This window comes from Pleurodeles waltl, chromosome 11 (genome assembly GCF_031143425.1).
Source record: "Pleurodeles waltl isolate 20211129_DDA chromosome 11, aPleWal1.hap1.20221129, whole genome shotgun sequence".
NCBI classification, from domain to species: Eukaryota; Metazoa; Chordata; class Amphibia; order Caudata; family Salamandridae; genus Pleurodeles; species Pleurodeles waltl.
The window spans coordinates 38,449,605-38,474,288 of record NC_090450.1 but is presented as its reverse complement, the minus strand read 5'-3'; the positions used below and the strand labels follow the sequence as shown (position 1 = coordinate 38,474,288).

The 24,684-nt window shown below is 45.9% G+C and overlaps 1 protein-coding gene across 2 annotated transcripts in view; it reads left to right on the top strand.

Moving 5' to 3' along the window:
• CLCN2 (chloride voltage-gated channel 2) overlaps nucleotides 1-22,129 on the top strand; it is a 436,625-nt gene extending 414,496 nt beyond the window's left edge. For both annotated transcript variants that reach the window (XM_069212988.1, XM_069212987.1), the window contains 2 exons: nucleotides 17,220-17,306; nucleotides 19,931-22,129. In XM_069212988.1, the coding sequence (XP_069069089.1) occupies nucleotides 17,220-17,306; nucleotides 19,931-20,125 (282 nt within the window). In that variant the 3' untranslated portion in view covers nucleotides 20,126-22,129. The remainder of the gene's footprint in view (nucleotides 1-17,219; nucleotides 17,307-19,930) is intronic.
• Nucleotides 22,130-24,684: the final 2,555 nt, after the last annotated feature.

Genomic DNA, 24,684 nt, shown 5'->3' with positions numbered 1-24,684 from the left:
TGGAACTAAACTGCACAATGTTTTATTTATTTGAGCCTTATTTTATATATATATATAAAAATATATATATATATATATATATATATAAATCATAATTATTTTTACCATTGCTGGTTTTCTTCGAGACTAAGTGAATTTGCCAATGATCGATGCTCGTTATCACTGCTCGCACTGAGCTCTAGCCCCCGCCCAGCCCCCAGTGTCTCCCCCGATGTTCCAGGGGTGTTGAGGTATGCATCTCCTGCCCTGAGACTAATTACATTTCTCTTTCATCTTTCTTCACGTCTCCAGGCAGCAGACACGTTCTCTTCCGCCAGCTGACCCTCCACAATGCCACGTGCTCAGCACATCACCACAGTGCCCCCTGTCCACTGCTTATCTTCTTAATGGGCCAGAAAATATATACCTGTTAATGTGTTCATTTATTATATAGTTTATTTTGGTATTTGTATGGCGTCTGTGCCACTCTTTTTTTAGGGTCGAGCCTGCGGCGCATGCGCTCGCGCATGCGTATCGCTAGTGGACGCTTTAGGTATTAGAAAAGGGCTCAGAGCCCCGTCCACGTCACGTCAGTGTCTTTCATTGGCAAGTTGGCTTGCCTGTTAGAATCCGCTTCTTTTGTTTAGTGGAAGGCACGCATACGTCGTGCCTTTTCCAGTGGTTAGCCCTCCTCAAGCGCAGCGAGCAAGTACAGAAAACATGCGAGGCTCGCTGGGTTTGTGGACTACTCTTTCTCTGTTTTCGCAGCACGATCTCGCTGGGCAGAAGTCGAGCGCTTCCCATACGATCGACTTTGTTACTCAGTTAATTGCACTTGTGCCGATAGGTATTATTAGTGTGAACTGTAGCAGCGCGATTGTGCTGTTTTTTTTTTTTTTAATGCAAGAAAAATCCGGTTGGGAGTTTACAACTGTGAACAGCTGTAACTCCAACAAATGCGAGACCGTAGTGCATTGCAAATGCTTGTTTGTAGTTGTATATAGCTCCAACACAGTCCAAGGTAGTTGGCGCTTTTAACATAGACACCACATTACATTACATAATTACACATTACATTACATGTGGTCAGGTTTATTGGGGTTGAGCATGTCAGCATGTGCTCACGCATGCGTATCTCTTACGAGACACTGTTGTATTTAGAAAAGGGCTTGGAGCCTGCTTGTTGCTGATCATTTGTTGTATTGCGTGGCATTCTTCTTTACAGCCTCATAATTGGTTATGGATGGCATATCATCATTTCCGTTCCTGTTAATGGAGCAGGGACCAAGCACTGATTGACTCTGTGCCGTCTGCTGCTCCCGACGTGATTCGGGTACTATTTTGTTCTTTTAACTTCTAGTGCCCTTCAAACAGAAGGCACTTGGCTGTCAAAACATGTTCAGCAGAACAAACAAAATTGCAAAGTTGTATTTTCTAAAATTAACTTTTTGTTTTATTTTGCCAAGTTTTCGTTTGTCACTTTGCACTCTTGTTTTGTTTTTGCTCATTTGTGCTGTTCTCAGAAGATTACTTTTATCTTGTTCTAAATATTGCAGAGCAATATTGTTTCTTTCTTGTGTAATTTTTCAAAATTATACTATAACACGTAAACGTGCTGAATGCGCCAATCCACCCCACTCCTTTTCACCCCGCCCGAATCTAGTCCAAACCACTTACCCCAGTCCACTCCAATCCTCCCAACCCACTCTAAACTACCCCACTCTAATCCAAAACAATCTGCACCACTACAATCCAAAAACAATTACCCAACTCAAGTACAGCGATCCAGTGCAATCTGTCCCACTCCAATCCGCTCTACTCCAATCCAAAACTATCTGTCCAACTCCAACCTCCCCCACACCAATCCAAAGCAATCTGACCCATTCCAAACAAAAACAATCTGCCCCACTCCAAACAGCCCCACTCCATTCCAACACAGTCTGTGCCACTTCAGTCCAAAACAGTCTATCCCACTCCAATCCAAAACAGTCTGCCCCACTCAAGTCTGACCCACTACAATCCAAAACATCTGCCCTACTACAATCCCCAAAATCTTCTCTACTGCAATCCAAAACAGTCTGCTCCAGTACAACCCAAAACAATCTTGCCCCACTCCAATCTGCCCACTCCAATCCAAAACAACCTCCCACTCCAATACAAAACAATCTGCCCCACTAAACTGCCCCACTCCAACACAAATTAATATGCCCCACTCCAATCCAAAACCATATGCCCATTCTAATCCAAAACAATCTGACAATCCAAACCAGTCATCCCCAAACCAAACTCCCCACTCGAATCCAGAACACTATGCCCCATTCTAAACCAAAACAATCTATCCCACTCCAGTCTACCCCACTGCTATCCACAATAATCTGCCCTACTCCAATCCTAAACAATCTGCCTCACTCCAATCCTAAACAATCTGCCCCACTCCAGTCCAAAACAAACTGCCACCTGCAGTTTGCCCCAATTTAATCCAAAACAAAATGCCCCACTCCAATCCAAAACAATCTACCCTACTCCAGTCCTCCCACTGCAAACCAAAACAACCTGACCCACTCTAATCTACCCCACATCCACCCAAAACAATCTGTCCCACTCTAATCTGCCCACTCCAAACAAAAACAAACTGCCCCACTCTAATCCAAAACAACCTGTCCCACTCGAGTCTGCCCAACTCCATGCCACCCTACTCCTATCCAGTCCACCTCCCCCCAACCCAATCCACCCAACTCCAACCCAATTCACCCCGCTCCATCCTAACCCACCCTACTCCATCCGAACTCACCCCACTACAATCCATCAAAACCTACCCCATACCAATCCACCCACACAATTCCAATCTACCCTCTACAGACCAATCCAATTCTCCTCAATCCAATATACCCCACTCCAATCCAATATACCCCATTCCAATCCAATATACCCCATTCCAATCCAGTCCAACCCACCCCACTATAGTCCAACCCACCTCACTACAATCCAACCCACCCCACTCTTATCCAACCCACCCCACTCTTATCCAACCTACCCCACTACAATCGAACCCATCCCACTTCAGTCCACCACATTCCAATCAAACCCTTTCCAACCCAACCCACTCTACTCCAATCCAACCCACCCCAATCTTGTCTAACCCAATACAACCCACTCCAATCCAACAACCTCACTGCAGTCCATCCCAATTCATCCCACTCCAGTCCAATCTACCCCTCTCCAATCCACCCCATTCAGTACAATCCATCTCTCTCCATTTTTGCCCATCCCACTCCAGTCCACCCACTCCAATCCAAATCACCCCACTCAATCCAACTCACTCCACTCCAGTCTAATCCACCCCACCTCAATTCATTCCACCCCACTGCAAATCCACTCTACCACACCCCAACCCAATCCCACCCACCTCAATTCAGTGCACCCCATTCCAGTCCAATGCAGCACACTTTAGTCCACACTAACCCAATCTACGCCATCCACTCCACCCCACTCCAATCCACCTCACCCTACTCTACTCCAATCCACCCCACTCTGCTCCAATCCACCTCACTTTATTCCAATATGACCTACTGTGCTCCAATCCACCCACTCCACCCCACTCTATTCGAATCCACCATATTCTACCCCAATCCAGCCCAGTCCGATCCACACCACACCAGTTCAGTCCACCCCATTCCAATCCACTTCACCTTCACCGACCCCACTTCAGTCCAATGCATTTCACCTTAATCCACCCCATTCCAGTCCAACCCACCCTACTACTGTCTAACCCACTCTAATCCAACCTACCCCACTTCAATCCACCACATTTCAATCAAACCCATTCCAAATCAACCCACCCCATCCCAATCCAGTCTAACCCAATCCACTTCCTCACATCCATCCATATTACAATGCCCCTAAATCCACCCAGTTAACCTTAATCTAATCCAACCCACCACACTCCACACAATCCAATCCACCACACTCCATACCAATCTAATCCACCCCACTCCAATCCAATTTTTCCCACTCCAGTCCATGCCACTCCAATCCAGTTCATCCCAGTCCAGTCCAGTCCACCATTCTCCAATCCACCTCACTCAATACAATCTACCTCACTCCACTTTTGCCCATCCCACTCCACTCCAGTCCACTCAATCCAGCTCACTCCACTCCAATCTAATCCACCCTACCACATTGCATTCCACCCCACTCCAAATCCAACCCACACACCTAAATCCAATGCACCCAGTCCAGTCCAATGCACCACACTCCAATCCACACCACTCCAATCCACGCCACCCCACCCACCCCACTCTAATCCACCTCACCCCACTGTACTCCAATCCACCTAACTCTAGACCCATCCACCCCACTCTAATCCAATCCGGCCTGCTCTACTCTAATCCACCATATTCCACCCCAATCCAGCCCAATCCAATCCACACCACCCCAGTTCAGTCCACCCCACTCCATCCCATTTCAATCCAATTCACCTTAACCCACCCCACTTCAGTCCAATGCATTCCACCTTAATCCACCCCTCTCCTATCCAACTCGCCCCTATCCACCCCACTCCAAACCACCTTAATACAACCCACCCCACGCAAATCCAATCCACCCCACGCAAGTCCAATCTACCCCCCTCAATTCCAATCCACCCACTCCATTCCAGTTCACTGCACTCAAATCCTCCTCACTCCAGTCTAGTCCAATTCACCTCACTCCAATCCAGTCCAATTCACCTCACTCCAATCCAATTCACACCGCTCCAATACACCCCACCTCAGTGCCATCTGCCCCACACCAGTCCACTCCACTCTACCTCAATCCAATCCACCCCACTCCAATCCACATCACTTTAGTCCACCCCAATTCAATCCAGTCAACTGCACTCCAATCCACCCCATTCCAATCAACCCATCTGCCCCGCCAATCTACCCACTCTATTCCAATCCACCACCCTACCCCAGTCTAGTCCATCCCACTCTTATCCACTCTACCCCACTCCAGTACAATCCACCCCATTCCAGTCCACTCTAATTCACCCCACTCAATTCAATCACACCACTCTAATCCACCCCACTCTAGTCCTATCACTTCAGTCTAAGTCACCTACCCAATCCACTTACCCCACTCCAATCCACTTCGCACCATTTTGGTCAACTCACTCCAATCCACCCCATCCCATTCAATCCACCCCACTAGCTCAATCCTCTCCACCCAATTTCACCCAGTGTCACAACATTCTCTGCCACTAAACTATTGAAATCTACTCTCCTCCATCCAACTGTACTCACTCTTTTCCCCCATTCCACGCTACAGCACTTTACTCCCCCACTTCACTCTCCAACACTCCACGCCACTACCTTTGTCATTCTGAACAGAAGCCACACTAATGTGCAACATGACAAAAACACATTGCTAAAGCTGATAGGTCTTGTATAGGCGAGACCCATTGGCTTTGCTAATGCTTGTTTTTTAAGGCATGGGAAGATTAAGCGGTTTGCCCGGAATCATATGATGTTGAACCTTTGTGAGACTTAAACCTGGTTCACCAGTTCCAGAATCGGCTTCTCTGAACTTTAGGTCACATCACCTCCTGTGAGTGCTGAGACACAGGAGAGTGAATGGGTGGATTAAGGATGGGGTGCACAGTTGTTGGAAAGAATGTAGAAGTTTGAACCAAAAGCTAGGGTGGATAGAGCTGGACTCTTTCCCTTTTGCAGGGTCATCGCCAATCTTTTTGCCTTTCCTCCTATTTTGTCTGACCTTTTGTTGTTGGCATTAGGACTCTGGGCACTTTACCACTGCTAACCAGTGCTAAAGTGCATATGCTGTCTGTGTAAATTGTATTGTTGATTGGGTTTTCCATGGTTGGCTTTTTTGATTTACTAGTATGTCCCTAGTACAGTGGACTAAAGGTGTCACTGGCCTGTAAATCAAATGCTACTAATGGGCCTGCAGCACCCTTTGTGACACCCACATTAGTAGCCCTGTAAACATGGCTCAGACCTGCCACTGCAGTGTGTCTGTGCAGTTTTAAAGCTGCCAATTCGACTTGGCAAGTGTAACCACTTGCCAGGCCTAAACTTTCCCTTTTCTTACATATAAGACGCCCTTAAGGTAGGCCCTAGGTAGCCCCATGGGCAGGGTGTAGTGTATGTTGAAGGTGGGACATGTATTAATGTGTTTTACATGTTCTAACAGTGAAATACTGCCAAATTCGGTTTTCACCGTTGCAAGACCTAGCTCTCTCATAGATTAATATGGGGGCTGCCTTTAAATATTATTAAAGTCTAGCTTCCCTTTGGGAGCAGATAGACATGGAGTTTGGGGTCTCTGAAGTCACAATTTAAAAATACATCTTTTAGTGAAGTTGGTTTTGAGATTGTGTGTTTGAAAACGCCACTTTCAGACACTAGGCATTTTCTTGCTTAAACCATTCTGTGACTCTGCCTGTTTGTGGATTCCCTGTCTGGGTCAGTTTGACCGTTGGGCTGTTTGCAGTGGTCACTCACTCCTGAAAGGGACGTGCCTGCCCTCACACAATACAGTCTCCAACCCCCTGGTGTGTGTCTGGGGCCTGGCCTGGGCAAGGCAGGATCTCACAAACAAGAGAGAGTTTCCTTTGAAGTAGGCCTACTTCAAAGGCAGAAAGGGGTATAAGAAGAGCACCCAAACCCCTGAAGATTGGCTCACTTCTGGAATCAAGAGGAACCTCTGCCAAGGAAAAGAGCTGAGGAGAAGTACTGCCCTGCCTATGCTTTCTGGAGCTATCCTGCAGTTGCTGCTTCTGCCTTTGAAAATGGACAAAGACTGGACTTTGTTGTGCATTCCTGCTTGTGAAGAATCTCCAAGGGCTTGAACTGAGCTTGCCTTCTGTTGAAGTCTCAGGGCCATCAAAGACTTCCCCTGCCAGCACCTGGACTCTCTACTGAGACACCTGCCCTGTCAAGTGGTGCCCTATCCAGTTCCTGGGCCCTTGAAAGGTGAAGCTGGTAGACAAAGACTGAAAATCCACGCGCAGACCACCATGTGGGGAAATTTTCTACGCACCTTCTATGACGCGGCTGATAAACGACGCAACGCCAGTTTCGCGGCTGAAATCAACGCTCCACCTGTATCTTCGCTGGAAGATCGACGCAACGCGGCTGGAGAAATCACACGCAACACCTTCTAATCGAGGCTGATAACGACGCAAGCCCCAGCAGAGCGGTTTTGTGGCAGTACATTAGTTATTCAGTTGAAATGAAATGTTGCCTTAGGCCCAGTGGCGTAACAAAACTTGAGGGGTCCCCTGCAAAGTTCATGGAGGGCCCCCACTCCAGACTCACTCTGGAGCTCTCAGGCCAGGGTACTATGCTGAGTGGGCCCCGTGGAGCTAGGGGTCCCCCACCAGCGGGGGCCTTTGTTACACCGCTGTTTAGGCCCTTTGATACCAGTGGTAAACTGTAGCTGTCTGCAGCTCAGCCCTTGTGTCATGAAAGCAACTTCTGGTGACAGGTTGGAAGAATTTTTTTTTCTTCAGCAGTTGAATGACAGAAATAGAGAGGGCCCTGGTTCAATGTTTTTGGGTTTTTAATGTTGCCAGGGCCCAGCACTGGCCTCTTAGAGCACTGGGTGGGAGTGGAGGGCCAGCCCCCACGCTTGACTCTCAGGGTACAGTTTAGGCTGTCTACACCCTCTGCTGCTGTTAGTCTCACATGCTTTGAGAACACTTTGGCTTGAGGAAAAGTCAAAAGGCCCAGGCGTTTTGAAATGCCACAGAACGTCTGTGATTGTGTGGGGCGCCTTATGTTTTATCTCCTGGGCAGTGGAGGGGGGCCCGGCCTTGTTTTCTTCTGCTTGATATGTGATGTTGACTGAGACATCAAAAAGTCTTCTCCCTGGTGTCCCTCTGAGCCCTATCGGCTTGTCACACACCATATTTCCTCCAGTCGAAAATGCCTCACTCTTAAACTGTGTTTTTTTTCTTTGTCTCAGTTAATTACATGCCAGGGTGAGAACAGGTGGAACAATCTTTCTTGTTCAAAGCCTGGCTCCCAGAATAATGTATGTACATTTTTTGCACCCAGAGATAGCTGTGGTTGTTTCAGGGTGGGCAGGGACATTTTCCTACAGTAGGACTGAGAGGAGGCCCAGTAGCTGGGGTAAAGGGTGGCAAAGACTGGACCTGAAGCCTGTGATGTTATGTTACCAGCATATGCACATACATGACCTCTCGTATTGTAATGATGCCATGGGTTCTGATGCAATCAAGGAAAATGCCTCCTTGTTCGGTAATAAACAGAAGCCATAATTAGAGTGCAGTAAGCCTCTCCCACCTCTGGACCAAGGCACCACTGCACCTGCTACCCTAATGGTAGATAGGGACCGGAATATGACCTCGTAGCAGTGACATCTGTCTGGGGGCTGCATCACCAAGCCCCTGCATGACTTCCATAGTTGGCCATAGTCGAGTCAGCAAGTGATGGTATGTTTTGGGCATACTTTTCAGTCCTCCATTGAACTGTGGTCTATCATTTTAGCAGCAGAGAGGCGTGGCTGAAGGGCTTAAAGGGATGCTTGATGTCGCTTTGGTCAGTAACCAGTGTCCAGTAGAGCACTGTGCTGCCTCTCTGTATTGTAACCCAAGTATGGAGGATGTGCGTTGTGTTCTGTCCAATGTGGTTATTCTGTCTGTGGTGTTTGTGTCTATTTTGTCTGATGTGAATTTTGTCATTAGGATGCATATGTCTCTAGGGTGGTTTGTACTGTTGGTATTCCTGTGTCCATCTGTTGAATAGATGAGGGTGGGATGTTCTGTCTTATGTGTTATGGTGTTTTTGGGGGAGGCCTCTTATTGGTCAATGCAGTTAGTAGCACTCTGATAGCCAAAAGTAATGATGCTGCAGATGTGTTGGCTTTTTAGGGAATATTTCATCCTCTGTGGCTTTAAGGACATGAGAACATCAGTATTAGATTTTTTGCTGATGGGGCGTATTGCGGTAGTGTTGTTGTGTGTAACGTGGAAGCCACCGATGCCATACAGTTGTGGTGTGTTGGGTGTGAGATGTTCTGCTTCATCTATTAAGTTGAGGGATTGTCTGGGGATATCTTTAGATGTGATTAAAAGTGACCTTTCAAATCCCAAACCTTTTGGAAACACTTGTTTGCTCATGGATCACAACTACAAGAGGTGCACTGGTTATTACTGCCAGTAGTTACTGAGTGCAGCAAAGTTTAGACCCTCTGATACATTTTGGCAGGTCAAACTTTAAGAAATTTAACATGAGAGAAAGGACTGGTAGTTACTGCAGTGTAGATGTTTCCTGCAGTAAGCACCAAAATCCATGTTAATGTCCAAAAAGTCACTTTAGTCAATAATGATCTGATGAATTTAGAACATCTGGATTTAAGATTTTATTGGTTGCAATAATTGTCATATATGCTACTAATGCTCCCGGTAGCAAATTAATTGCAGCCTAAACAGCATGATCACTGAAATTATTGTATTCAATCTAGAATATCACTTAGAAGCTTTTGCCTGGAAGCCCCTAGAGGTCTGACTGTCACTCTGAGAGCTAGCATGCGCACAATGGAAGTTTAATTATCACATTTGAGGATGGGCGTCTGGCACCTTTCACTGAGTTGCAGGCTGAGTTTTCCTGTATCCGCTGCTCCTCCGTTTGGTGATGGAAGCCTGCTCTGCTGCTGCTTCTTGCATTATATTGGGTTTGTGCCAGGGTGCCTTGCCCAGCTGCTGCACTTGTTGCTCTTGGTTTGTGAGGGATGCTTGCTCTGCTGATTCTTGTGCTCTACCGGCTGTGTGAGGGATCAGAGCGGCTCAAGGTGCTATGTATAGTTTGTGAGCGATGCTTGCTCTGCTGATTCCTGTGCTCTACCGGCTGTGAGAGGGATCTGAGCAGCTCAAGGTGCTATGTATAGTTGGTGAGGGATGCTTGCTTGGCTGATTCCTGTGCTCTACCGGCTTTGTGAGGGATCAGAGCGGCTCAAGGTGCTATGTATATTTTGTGAGGGATGCTTGCTCTGCTGACTGATGTGCTTTACCGGCTGTTTGTGGGATCAGAGCTGCTCCCAGTGCTATGTATATTTTGTGAGGGATTCTTGCTCTGCTGATTCCTGTGCTCTACCGGCTGTCTGAGAGATCAGACCTGCTCCCAGTGCTTTGTATATTTTGTGAGGGATGCTTGCTCTGATGATTCCTGTGCTCTACCGGCTGTCTGAGAGATCAGACCTGCTCCCAGTGCTATGTATATTTTGTGAGGGATTCTTGCTCTGCTGATTAGTGTGCTCTGCCGGTTGTGTGTGGGATCAGAGCGGCTCAAGGTTCTATGTATATTTTGTGAGGGAGATTTTTACTGCTAACTCTGCTCATGTATGTGAGCTAGTCTTGTACTGCCACTTCCCAAGCTGCGATAGTGGCTTACACAACTGCTGCCTGTTAGAAACTGGGTCTTTAATTGGCAAAGGTTTGAACCCCGTCCAAGTAGGGACCACAATCCTGGTTAGGATAAGTCAGTTACACTCCCCAAATTAACCTGTGCTTGCCCCCTGGTAGCTTGGCCCAGAGCAGTCAGGATTAACTTAAGAGGCAATATGTAAAGTGTTTGTGCAACACTTAAATACAATAACACAGTGAAAGACACCACAAAAAGACTCCACACCAGGTTAGAAAAATAGAAAATATTATCAGAGTAAAACAAGACTGAAACAGAAAAAATCCAAACAGTAGGAGTCAAGATATGAATTTTTAAAGATTAACTGTGAAAACAGTGCTTAGAAATCTATTGTGGTCAAAAGGTTACTTGAGGTCACAAGGGACAGGTGTAAGTCAAAAATCCAGGTCCACCGCGATGGAGGGTAGGCAGTATACAGAACCCACAAGGGTTCCCTGAGCCTTACCTTTGTTGGAGCAGTGGGCGAGGACGCGATGTTTCCACCGCATTCTGGGCGATGCATCGCTTTTTTAAGTTTGTAGCTGCAGAACCCACTTCTGGAGGGGGCACCTTAGACAAGGGTAAGACTCACAGACCACAAAGGTCAGCAGCACCAGTAGAGTTGCAAGCAGTAGAGAAGTAGCAGGCCAATGCAGCAAGGAAAGTCACAAAGTAGCAGCCCCTCTTACAGCACAGCAAGCTGCAGCAGGAGGCCAACACTGCAATGCAGTTGCAGAGTGGCAGTCCCTCCTGGCAATACAGCAGTCCTTCCTTTTAGAGTGTTCTTGGTTCCAGTAGAGATCTGATCTGGTGGGGTTTGAGGTCCAATATTTATACTGTGGTGCCCTGGTTCTAGAAGGTGGGAAAAACTTTCAGACATTCTTTTGACATCCACAAGGTCCCTGTCCTGCCCTCCCTGGCTCAAGACACTCTACAGGGGGTTATGCAGCCCTTTGTGTGGGGAGAGGCACAGCTCTATTCATGTGTAAGTGAGGAAGTACTAAGATCCACCCCCCTATTAAACCAATTAATCAGCCATTAAGGCCCATTAAATCACACAAAGCTCTCCTTGTGTGACTGTCTAGAAGGAATGCACAAATCCCAGCTGTCATCTACCTCAGATGTGTATTCAGAGACCGGCAGAGGCACAGAATGGTTAAAGTAGGAAAATGCCAACTTTCTGAAAGTGGCATTTCCAGACTTACAATTTAAACCCCAGTTTCACCATAAGTTGTGATTTGAAATTGTGAGGGACACCAGACTCTATATTTCTATCTTTTCCCATTTGTGAATTATACTTAAAGATGTTTTAAGCTAAACCCAATGTCATCATATGGGAGAGATAGACCTTGCAATAGTTAAAAATGAAAATAAGAATTGTTAGACTTAAAAGGACATGTCCAACTTTTTAAATACACTGCACCCTGCCTTGGGGGATAACTAGGGCGTACCTTAGCGGTGATTTACTTGCAATAAAAATAAAGGTTTGAGCCTGGAAAATGGGGACACTTTCCAGGCTGAAATGGCAATTTAAAACTGCACACACAGGCTCTACAGTGGCAGGCCAGAGATGTGTTTGAAGGGCTACTGTAGTGGGTGGCACAGTCAATGGTTAGCGCTAGTGGGCCTACAGCACTAACAGGGCAACCCAGTACTCCCCCAGGGAACTGGGTTACAAAAAACAAACCAAAAGTGTTCCTGGAGAACTTATTTCAACATTTCTTTAAGTTGTATGTTGGTTCTTTGATCCAATATTACGCAATATATCACAAAATTAGATAGAGAGGAAACATTTCCTTTTAACACAATAGTATAGGATCCAGGTCGTGTTCACCTGCAGTGAGGAACTTGATGCCAATATCAAAGCTTGTATGCTAATGAAGAGCAGTCATCGACTTTTCGGTCTCCAGTGGCCAACTGGTCAGCAAAACGTGGCGGCCATCTTGGAAGGGTAAACAAAGCCAGCCCCACCATCCATTATTAGCTAGTATCCCAAACTCAAAATATGTATGTAAGGAAAACAAAAAAGGCTCAACAGACAAAAAGAGTCTGGTATCCAAAAACCTGTAAGTATTATGTACAATCTCAGAAAAGTATCTGTTATAAAACGTGAGACTGTCCAATGGAAGCTCTTTCCATACAGAGAATAGCAGAAGCAACGGTGGATAATATCAACCCTGTTAAGAGCAGATGTTTCCTCTCTACGATCTCAGAATAACTATCTGATTGCAATGATCTTATAGAAGGACAAACGTGTTAATTGATTTGGTTGTCTTTTGTGCAAACTGATGAAAACATTCATAGATCACAGTACGTTTTTCTTGATTATTCCAGGCAAGGGAATGTAGTGTATGTGGCATAATGTAGAATCATTGGACCAACATAAAACTTAAAAGAGCTGTTGAAATAAGCCCTCCGGGGACACTTTTGATTTGTTTACTGCAGGTCCACTAGTTGCATTTCATTTACAGGCCCTGAGCACATGTAGTCCACTATACTTGGGACTTACAAGTCAATTAAATATGTCAGTTGTGGAGCAGCCAATGTTACCATGTTTAGAGTACAGAGCAGCTGCACTTTAGCACAGGTCGACAGTGGTAAAGTACCCAGAATCCTAAAAGTCAGCAAAAATGAGTCAGAAAAACAGACAGAAGAGGCAAAAAGTTTGGGGCTGACCTAGCAGAAAGGGACATTTCCAACACTGCCCATCCAGTACCTGCTTTATGAGGGGATACACTGCTGCTTCCCATGCTAGGGATAGTGTGTGTGAGGGAGTCTAGCACATCTGCTGCCTCTCCAGTTAACAGTACATTTATTGTGCATGACAGGTGCACTGTTGCTTTCTGTCCTATGCTTGTGTTTTGTGACAGAGACTGCTGTAGCCTGTGTGGCTGCTGCCATGTGTTAGATAGCCTTGGTGCGAGGGTTGCTTGCATTAGATACACTTGGTGTAAGAGAGGCTTGCATTAGGTAACCCTGGTGTGTGGGAGGCTTACCCAGCTTCTGGCAAATGCTGCAACTGTGTTGCCAGGGAAGCTTCCATTATCACCTGTGGCACTGTACCTGTTGCACGCAGGATACTTGCACTGCTGCATCACAAGCTGAACTGTTTTTTACAGAGATAATGGCAGGGCTCCTTCTTAAGTGTGCATTTAAATGGTGGAGAAATATACAGTTACCAGACATTTGTAAACCTGTCTTGATGTAAGCCAGGCCGAATGTTTACTCTGCAATTACTTTAAGGCTCATCAAGCGTATGTTTGCATGATGTGGCAATGTGGAGGCACCAAGGGACATATGTACAAACACATTTTCCCATAGACACAGAATGGGTAAAACCCTTTGCTACATCTGTCCCCAAAAGTGGTGTAACCTGTATTCAGTTATGTGCATAAAAGGGCTGTTCCAACCTCTCTAACCAGATGTACAAATGTGCTACCTGGCCCAGTATGGCCTGCCACACCGGTAACCTTGCATATATCTGGCGCTCCGACCAAGCCAACCCCACATCTGCACAATATTCAGAGTGGGACATTTAAGCATCCCCCTCTGGCACACTGAGCAGCCCTGCTGGTATACTGAGCAGTCCCACAGGCACATTGAAGAGCCTCGCCGGCACATTAAGCACCCTCCACTGGTACACTGAGCAGTCCCACAGGCACATTGAAGAGCCTCGCTGGCACATTAAGCACACCCACTGGTACCCAGAGCACTCTCCACTGGTACACTGAGCAGTCCTATAGACACACTGAGCAGCCCCACAGGCATATTGAAGAGTCTTGCCGGCATACTGAGCACCCCCACTGGTACATTGAGCAGTCCCACCTGCACACTGAGCCGCTCTACCAGCGCACTGAACAGCTTCACTGGCACATTGAATAGCTCCATTGGCACACCGAGCAGCCCCACTGACATATTGAACAGTTCTGCTGGTACATTGAGCAGCCCTAGATTGTTATGAGCAGTCATGGGAATGTGATGATTGGATTGATATTTATGTTACTAAGCACATATGTTTGCGCAACAACTTGGAATACCTGAGCGACACTCATTTTTTCGGAGTACGCTGGGATTTGATGGCAGCATCCTTGCACACTCTTTAGTGTGCCAGAAGATAAAATAATACCCTGACTGATGCTACTATTGAGTAGCAGCAAATCTGATGCTATTTTATCATTGCATCCTGAGAGAGATTACTACTGATACAGAAAAAAGAATGGGTGTGCCATATTGCGTACTGCTTTTCCTACAGCACAATTATTTTGACATTTGCTTCAGGATAATGTTGCAAATTCTGAGATTGTGGCATATTCTCTGCACTCTCCTCCCTGAACTATTTGCAGAATTCCTGGATTTCTAGCCAATTCCTTTGGAAAAATTGTGTTCTACAAGGCAGCCTTTGACCCAATTTTGCGATCATGTAGAGCCCTCCTGAAATGTTTAGGATAATTTGCTGCAATTTGGAGACAGTAGTGATGCCCCATCTAGCTCAATGTTTACCTGAGGTTAGCGGCACACTTCCAGGCAGTCCGAGATACAGCTTAGGATACAGAGGTACAAGGAGTTTTGCCCAAGGCTGCACATTGTGATGAAGAAGGGGGCCGGGATTTGTACTAGGCCTTCTTGATTTGAATACTAGATCATATAATGCCCGAATCTTACATGTAGCACCACAGCAGATGTATACACAAGATTACAAATCTATGCATCCGCACACCAGAAGAAAGGAAAGGCAGTGTTTAATCACAGAAGTGAGGGCAGTGATAAATTTACTGGAGCCTTAACTTTTTGATGGGAAATTTAATGTACATCTGCACATCCCTTGCAAAGTAAATACTAAATGCTTCATTGATTTAAGCTTCTCCATCATGGGATCTTCATAGACATTCAATATCCCCCCACGTGCAGGAATCCTAGAGAGAAAACTATGTTTTACATTTTTTAATCCATATATTAAGCCAAGAATTAAGCATGTTTTTTTTGTTCAAAACTAGAAGACAATCTTCATGGAGGGGATAAAACATTATGGGTTAGATGGGTCCGTGGGACCACTGCCTGCTCTTAAAAAATGTTTTGGCATGCATTCATGAAGGTAAAGAGGTCCCTTGTGGACCCCTCCCGTTTTCGAATGGGTTACCACCTACTTGAAGTAGGTGGTAAAATGCAAATATTTTGAAACTGCGTTTCGGTCACAAAACATTCCTACATACCTCTGGGATTCGGTATTAGGAAGGGACGCCCTTCACACGCCCCTTCCTAATACCGAATCGGTATGTAGTCGCAATTCCAATGTGCAATTCAGTAACGAGTTACCAAATCGCAAATTTGGATTCATACATACCAAAATGCATTTTTGCAATCGCAAACGGCCAGTTGGGCCGTTTGCTAACACAGAAACAGAGGATGCATCTGGCCCTGTGTTTTCAAAGGTTAAAATGGGCAGTAGGGGTACAGAAACTCTGGAAATGGAGCCAACTTTCAGTCTCCGATGGTTGAAAATGTAACTGCTGCTTAAGCAGCTGGCATCTGCTTTTCTCATGGACCACTGCAGAGGTAAGTGCAGGCCAGCTTCCCTTTCCACTTCCGTGGGCAGGATCCGTGGGCGCTCGCTTTCACCAGTTCTTTTCAGTTTTCCAGCAGTTACATTAATTTGTTATCAAACCATTTGGCAATTAGTCAGCTCGTGTGTGTGTCCTTTTGCCGTCAGTGAGATACTGATCTGTGAAACAGTGCAAGGATTCAGTGTGATATTGATCTCTTTCACAGAGCAGGGATTCAGTGTGCTAATGATCTCTGTCACAGAGCAGGGATTCAGTGTGCTAATGATCTCTGTCACAGAGCAGGGGTTCAGTGTGATACTGATCTGTGCAATAGTGCAGGGATTCAGTGTGATAATGATCTCTTTCACAGAGCAGGGATTCAGTGTGCTAATGATCTCTGTCACACAGCAGAAATTCAGTGTGCTAATGATCTCTGCCACAGAGCGGAAATTCAGTGTGATAATGATCTATGTCACAGAGCAGGGATTCAGTGTGATAATGATCTCTGTCACACAGCAAGGGTTCAGTGTGATAATGATATCTCTCACAGAGCAGGGGTTCAGTGTGATAATGATATCTCTCACAGAGCAGGGATTCAGTGTGATAATGATCTATGTCACAGAGCAGGGATTCAGTGTGATAATGATCTATGTCACACAGCAGGGGTTCAGTGTGATACTGACCTGTGCAATAGTGCAGGGATTCAGTGTGATAATGATCTGTGTCACATAGCAGGGGTTCATTGTGATCCTAATCAGTGCAATAGTGCAGGGATTCAGTGTGATAATGATCTCTGTCACAGAGCAGGGGTTCAGTGTGATAATGATCTCTGTCACAGAGCAGGGGTTCAGTGTGATAATGATATCTCTCACAGAGCAGGGGTTCAGTGTGAAAAATGATGTGTTATAGAGCAGGGGTTCAGTGTGATAATGATCTGTGCCAGAGCGCGCAATTTAGTGTGATAATCATTTTCACTACGGATCACAACAAATGTGCCAGTGAGAAGGGGATTTACGGTGAAGGAGCGTATGTCATGGAGAAATTGTTCAGTGCGATAAAGTATGATAAGTGACCTTTGAGGGTTAAGTGTGACAAAGTACGATAGGTGGCCTTTGGGGGTTAAGCACTATACAATATTAAACTAAACTATTTTTTTCTCATTGATTAAACAAGAAAAAGAAAGTAAACCTTCTACTTTGAAAAACACATTGACATCAATATCACTGATGGGGATTACTCTATCAAAATTAACCATTTCTTAATCTTCTGTTTGCAGACTCACACCGTATTCTCTCTCCTTGGCATTGAGCATGCCTATGTCACCAGCATTGGACGTCTCATTGGAAGGGTGTCCCTGAAGGAGGTGAGAGAGGCTGTCATGAGGAAGGTGTGGTGGTGGGAGGGGGGTCACTTGGCCTTTCTTAGCCAGAACTATGTGCACCCCCACATATAGCGTACCAGGTACTCCTGGGTCTGCAGTCCCAAACACCTTGTTTGTACCTTTTCCGCTTTGGTAAACATGCCCAAGATGCCTATTACCCACCCACCTTACTCAATTTTGAAACCATTACCACAGATCATAATCAAAGCAGAAAATAGACAACCACCCCTCATTTCTACAATAGAGAGTTTTATCTCAAGGGTCATGACCTCGGGTTATCATTACTCCTTGACGAGAGCCTCCTGGTTGCCGAGGCCATGTCTGCAAGTAGTTAGGTTTAGGTGGTCACTCTACCTCCAATGCTTTCCAGGATCCACCAACCTGGCCATTTAATCTACCCTGGTATCCGCATACCTTGCCTGTAGTAGGTGTGAGGTTTCAGCAAACTTAGCTGTCAGAGCAATAGTGGGTTTCTACCAGGATTTCTCATAAATACCTATCCCGTCTATGTTTCAGAAGGTAATCAGTGATTATATTGGTTCCCAGCCACATTCTGTACTTCAGTACCCATCTTACCATACTTAGGCCCTCATTATGAGCATGGCGGTGTTTACCGCCGTGTTCAGGCTGGCGGTCATTTAACTGACCGCTAGCACCCCTGGGACCCCGCCGGCCGCATAAAGAACATTCTGCTGGGCCGGTGGACAGAAACATTGTTTCTGCCCGCCGGCTCAGCAGAATGCCTGGCCGGGACATTGCTGGCGGCTCTACATGGAGCCGCCGTCAATGCCTCTGTGCGGCAGGTGCAGCTGCTCCCGTCGCATAGATCACTGCCCGTAAATCAGGCAGTGACATGCGCTATGGGGTACTGCACAGGGGCCCCTGCACTGCCTATGCCAAGTGCATTGGGCAGTGCAGGGGCCCCTAGGGGGGCCCGGAGCACCCCTTCCGAAAGCCTTTCCCTGGTGGGTGAACCCGCCAGGGAAAGGCTGGTGGCTGTAGGGATCATTATCCGAGGGGCAGCAGCGTGCCCTGTCGGATGATGATTCCTTCCACCGTCAGGCTGCCTGTCGGAGGCAGCCTGGCGGTGGAGGAGGGCCACTTATGGCTGCCCTCCCTGTGTTGATAATATGGCGTTCAGACCGCCATGCCGGTGGCTTTCTTTTCCGCCATTGCCAGCATGGCGGTCTGAACCGGCATGTTCATAATGAGGGTCTTAATGAGAGGCCCTTCCAAATGGAATCTGTCCCATTGCATCCAGAAGTAAAGTGTGAAGACTATAAGATAAGAGGCCGGTCCTTTATGGCTTAAGGAAAAATTTATGGCAAGCAGATTTGTATCCACAAGCTGCTGCAGGAAACAGAATCCCCATTGGCCATTGGTGGATGCTGCTCTATATCATTGAGTCTCAGCCATCCTGCTCATGCTCAGACAAGAGGACAGACTTGCACGTACTTGGTTCCAAGTCCTTCCTGACAACTAGCACGCTGTGGGTGTTATGGGTATTCATTGGAGCTCATTTGCTTGCTGCTACCAGCTCTCAATGATGGACAGAAGTAGTGTGAAAATAAGGAAGATAGCTCTGCGAGACAGAAGAAACATCCTTCACATCTAATTTTCCATCTTCCCTCTCCTTTGACACGTAGGAAACAACTTGTTCTCCTGTCCCCACTGCCCTGTACTTGAACCTCCTCTCATTCCATAGGAACACCTCCTCAGTCTCCTCATCACATAATACTGGTCAGTCTGACCCCCTTATACTAACATAGACACTTACACAAGACACCCTTGTCTTGCTTATCAATAATCACCCATCGGCCATTATCCATATAACTCCTGATCTCCTTATGCTTCCAACATATGCACACATTATTGTATTGTGGCATCGACTTCCAAGTATTTATATTTCCAGCACCACACTCATAGATAACCTGGTCACCTGCCCCCATGTGCATTAAAAATACATGATCTGCTGCCACCCATGTATGCCCAACCACTTGCTACCTCTTCTCCCCTTCCTAGAAAGTGCCTACTCGAGAGCAGCCCTTCAAACCCACATACCCACACTAAGTATTTGGTCCCCCCACCTCTCTCCCTCAAAAGTTGCCCCATCTTCAGCAGAATGCGTGAAGGCACCCGCTGCAGCATATCATCAGGTGTGCAGTCCCTGGATGAGTTCATGGTCTCAGCTCAATGCCACGAGCATACAGAGCCCTACAGAGAGAGTAACTGCTGCTTCACTGATGCTGGTACCTCCAAGCAGTGAGGGACAATCAAATGAGAACTAACCCCCTGTCAACAGCCGCTCTGGCTCTTGCATCAGGATGCCCTTGGTAGCCATCCAGATGGATATTGGGTAGCACAGCTATTGCCATTTGACGCACTCACAGCTATACATGGCTTGAGAGAATATCAAGAGTTGCCTAAACTCCCTTGGGATTGGCCAAGGCCTGGAAATCTATTTGCTGTTTGATTATGGTCCCTTATTGTTGTGGCCCAGAAAACAGAGGTCATCATGCCTTATTGACCCTTCAATGCGTAATGCATGTACATGCTCATAAATGAATACACCTAACTGTTGTATTGTTCTCCCTCTTTAACCACAGCTCAGGAAAGCCATTGAGGGCTCAGTGCATGTGAAAGGGGCAAAAGTGCGTCCACCACTCGCCAGCTTTCGAGACAGCGCCACAAGCAGTAGTGAAACAGAGACCACCGAAATGCACAAACTCTGGGGCCGCCAGGAACGGCATGCCATTCCTCGTGATTCCAGCCCTTCCGACACAGACGACAAGTGTCAATGAAGAGAATAACTGTGGAATAGCTTCCTGAGAGAGCTTCTATCGAGCAACAGAATGAGATAGCCCTGGGATGTCTAAAGACTTTGCTGAGCACCAGGTGTAGGTAGCAGCTCAGTGCACCAACAGAGGACTCTGAGAACAGAGCACGTCGCCAAACACCTTACATCACCGAGATGCCATATCTTAATTTTTATTGTCTAATCTCCCATCAGTCTTCCTTCTTAGCCAGACACCTTCTTTATTTGGAAGCCAACAACCCTTTCCTCATCAACATAGAAACTAAAGAAGTATATTTGTACTTCTAGTGATACATTCCTAAAAGACCACTTCTCTTGGACATCACCTCAGGAAGGGTAGCATCCCTGTATAACTGTTGCTACCAAGTCCCTCCATCTGTTCAACCACACTCTTCTTCCTTTGTGTCTATGCCACAAGTGCTTTCTGATCACAGGAGCAAATGGCCAGTCCTGCCTTGATTTCTGGATTTTTGCTTTTGTAGTGATTTCTGCAGATCTTGATTCTGATTGCTGAGAGATGATTTAGTCTGATTCTGTCCTGCCACCAAGGAAACCATGGTGCTGCCAGATGGCTGGAGCTGAGCATTGGAAGAACAGACTGTCCTGGTTATCCTTTAAATGCCCTTGACAGCTTCATCACTTTGCTGATGGAACTCATTGCTTAGATGAGGTGGTAGAAACATGGATTGTTCCAGTGCCTGGATAAAGCTCTATCTTCTCATTCATCTTGTTCTTTGAAAACATGCAGTGACTATTCATGTTGCTTTCCTTTTCAGACTTCAAGGTGCGTGGAGTGTGGAAAGGTATCTCTAGTTGTCTTGAAGGCCTAGCCAGGGTACTCCAAGGATGACTTGAAGCTTACAGAGTGCAGTTTCTTTTTATCCCACAAATACTCTGTCTTCTCATTTATTCTGCTTTAAACCCAGCGAGTGGGTGGCTGTGGAACCCGTGCCTCCAGAAGAAGAGGAAATTAGGAAGTGAATCCCAGAGCAAGGTTTCCTGCAGGGAGAGCCTACCATTGGGACCTGTGCTTCTGATTCCATCAGTCAAGGATTTGTTGAGATCTGTACTTTTGAGACTTTTTCTCAAGTGTGATATGCCACACTTGAGGTATGGGCAGAACCTGCAGACATGAAGACAGTTGCTTCAGTGTGACCTGTAAAAGTAACCGGTTCTAGATATCCCTGATGAAGTTTAGTCTGTGAACAGAAGCAGCCTTTCATCTATCACATATTCTGTTCATCTGTAGACGGAAACAATCTGAAGATATAAAAGTATTTTCTGATCTATGGGGAGTGGATGATGTGTGGGAATGTCTGAGCATTATACTGCAACAATCTTAGCATGTCCATGTTTGATTAGTTCATCAGGGGTAATGTGCCTCCATCAGCCCATCTGTTGACATCAGAGACCTTTAGTCAGTGTAGAGGGGGTACCAGTCCTGAGATCACTTTTACAATGTCTGAGCTGCAAATATAAAGTCATGCAGGTGCCTATGCCTCATGGTCTGTATGGGTCAGGAGTTTACAGGGTGCCTCTCAAAGTTAGGAGATCTAGAAGCAGCAGTTTTGAGGTGCTCACATGTCCGCATGGCCTTCAGGGTACAATTTTAAACAAGATATGCCTCAATCTGTCCTTCACATTGTATCAGTCTGTCACGTATGATCTCTTGACATTAATTGTAAGGTTCAGGTTCTATCTTTGACCTCAGAAGGTGGGTGTTGGTATGATATTAAGAAGAAAAGTGGTTAACACTAGTACAGAGATTATCATTCCAGTGTGCCACGTATGATTTATTTCCCTCCCCTAAGACTTAGCAGCTTGGTGGCATCTCTTTAGGAACTCTGTTGGGAATTGTTTAATGATTTATTAGCTATTAAATGGATCTGAGATGGAGTGGCCTCATGATGAGTGATTGTCACGGTCCTGGGATCTGTCTGGATGTACATAACAAAGAATTTTATATTAATTTAATAAAACAGAACTTTTTAAAATAGAACGTGTGCTTCTTCAATGTATCTGGCACGTAATACACCATGTTTCCCTTCCACGCTCTTCCAATATATCCCAGAAGAGATGAGGATATTTTGACACCAACAGTTAGAAAGACCACTCCTGCAGTTAAAAAAAACTCAAATTAAATAAAAAGTGTGCCCATGCATAATTGGTTGGCCAGGGAGACCTACATGAGAGCCAGGGGCTCCTTTGTTATGCTGTTACAGATTAATAGGAATAATTAAGACCTTTTTTTAAACTTGAATATATTTGTAAATGTAATGAAAGCAGGAAATGAAACGGGATGGACCTGGAAGCTTATTTGTGAGATGGGAGCCTTCAAAGCAGATGAGAAACCAAACACTGTGCATTAAAAGTAGCTTGTAAAGGGCTTATCTATAGATGTCAAACTAAGGAGTCACAAGACAAGTGCCTTGAGGAACAAGACATGTGGCTGGATACTAGTCTAAAGTGAACCCCTCCAGAGTGACACAATTCACTCTGCTGGATAAACAAAACGCACCTATGTCCCATCTTCACTAGTATTGCCTGACAGAAAACACAACAATTGTAACTTTAAGATTGCAAAATATATCGCTTCCAGCACATTAAAAACAAGCATTGACAAAGCTAATCGGTCTGGTGTTGGTGGCCAACCTTTGCCTTTACCAATGCTTATTTGATTTTTGAATGGTTTTTATATGGAGACACACAAGTGGTCCCCATATTAGTGTTGGGTGAGACACACATATATACATATACATATATATATATATATATATATATATATACCTCTATGTAGCGACACTAAAAACAAGGCTGACACAAATATTTATTTTCCTTAGCGCAAGACAAATGTGTTTCATTATTCATGGCCTCTTGTATGGATCTCAGCAGGTACTGAGCACCAAATTTGTTTGCAGCACAACTTTCAGACACCAATGTAGTCTTAACAGTTCACCAAACACCATGGTTCTAAAAGGATCATTCTCCTCTGGTGCAAGCCTTTGGCCCCAGGAACCTTTTTATGCAAACCAGCTTCCATGTGGCCACACGCAAAACATGGCTGGCACTAACTAGGAGCTGTCGGCTATGAGTTTCAAGAGGAACTAGATTCAGTAGCCCTCCCAGTGTACTCTGGTCAGTGTGGTCAATCTTTGCAAAGTTGCATTTCTTCTGGTGGAGTAAAGATTATGGACTGTTTATATCTTTGAAATATTTCAATTTTCTTAGCCACAGACACATGTTTTGCTTTTCCTGAGGTCCTTTATGGACCACATCAGGTACTGAGTACCAAACTGGTTTGCAGCATAGTACTTAAAATAAACAGTATTCCTTAACTGTCCATTAAACAATGTTACAGCAAGGGTTATCCCCCACTAGTGCGATCCATTGGCCCGGAGAACCATTTTATGGTAAATAACCTCCATGCGGGAACACTCAAAACAGGACTGGCACTCACCAATAACTGCAAGCTGCGAGTTTCAAGTGAAACTAGACTCGGTAGCCCTCCCAGTGCATTCTGGTCGGTGAGGTCCATCTTTGCAAAGTTGCAGTTCTTCCAATGGTGCAAAGCTTAATTGTTCATTTCTTTCAAATATTTCATTTTCTTAGCCCCAAACATGTGTTTCACTTTTTATGAGCACTTTGGCAGAGCTCTGAAAATACTGAGTGTATTCATGTCTTTTTTTAATGTATTTGAAGATCTTCTTATCCATACCTAACTGTAACATCACTTTTTTGGTTTGTTTTTTTCAGTGAATTTCTGAATTTTTTACATCATATTCTAAATGGAGTGTTCACCCAGCTCATGTTGGCAACCTGAGGCCAAACCCCGGCTGCGCACCGCTGAATGCCATGTCCAGCTATGGTATGGCAGCAGGGCTTGGCATCCCATCAGGCCCTGCATCCCACCCCCCAAGGGTAGTCAACGCCTGTTGCACAAGGCAAAAGGCTGTGCATAGCAGTTTGGCCCAGCACGTAGCTTCTGACCAGGCCGTGTGCCACAACTCCTTGAGAGGCTTGCACCCAACCCCCTCCGGGTGACCAACAACCCATATCCCCAGCAATGTGTGACTTTTTGTGTAGTGTGTACTGAAAGCCATGCACACGGATGCAGTTTGCCACAGGCTCTGTGTTAAACACCTTGCGGGTAGCCAACCCACACCATTGCTGTGCACAGCCAAGGGCAATGTGCAGGGGGGCTGTCTGCAGCTCCTGGCCTTTTGACCTGCCGTATGCTCAAACACTTTGAGGGACCTGTGTCCAGCTTCCCCACAAGAAAGCCACCACCAACCCATATGCTGTTCATGGGCTTCAGCCAAGCCAGGCACCCAGTGTACATGGGTGACCTATACCCAAAACCCTACAGGTGTCTAACGCCTCCACTGTGTATGGTCTTTCATCATGTGCAATGACAGGTTTGGCAGTAGGTCCTGGCTTCTGGCTAGGTCAAGTGCCCTTCACTGTACATGGACTTGGGCAGTGAATAGTAGGGATTTGGCAGCAGAATCTGGCCTTCTGCCCCAGTGCCCAACCCGCTCACGCCCC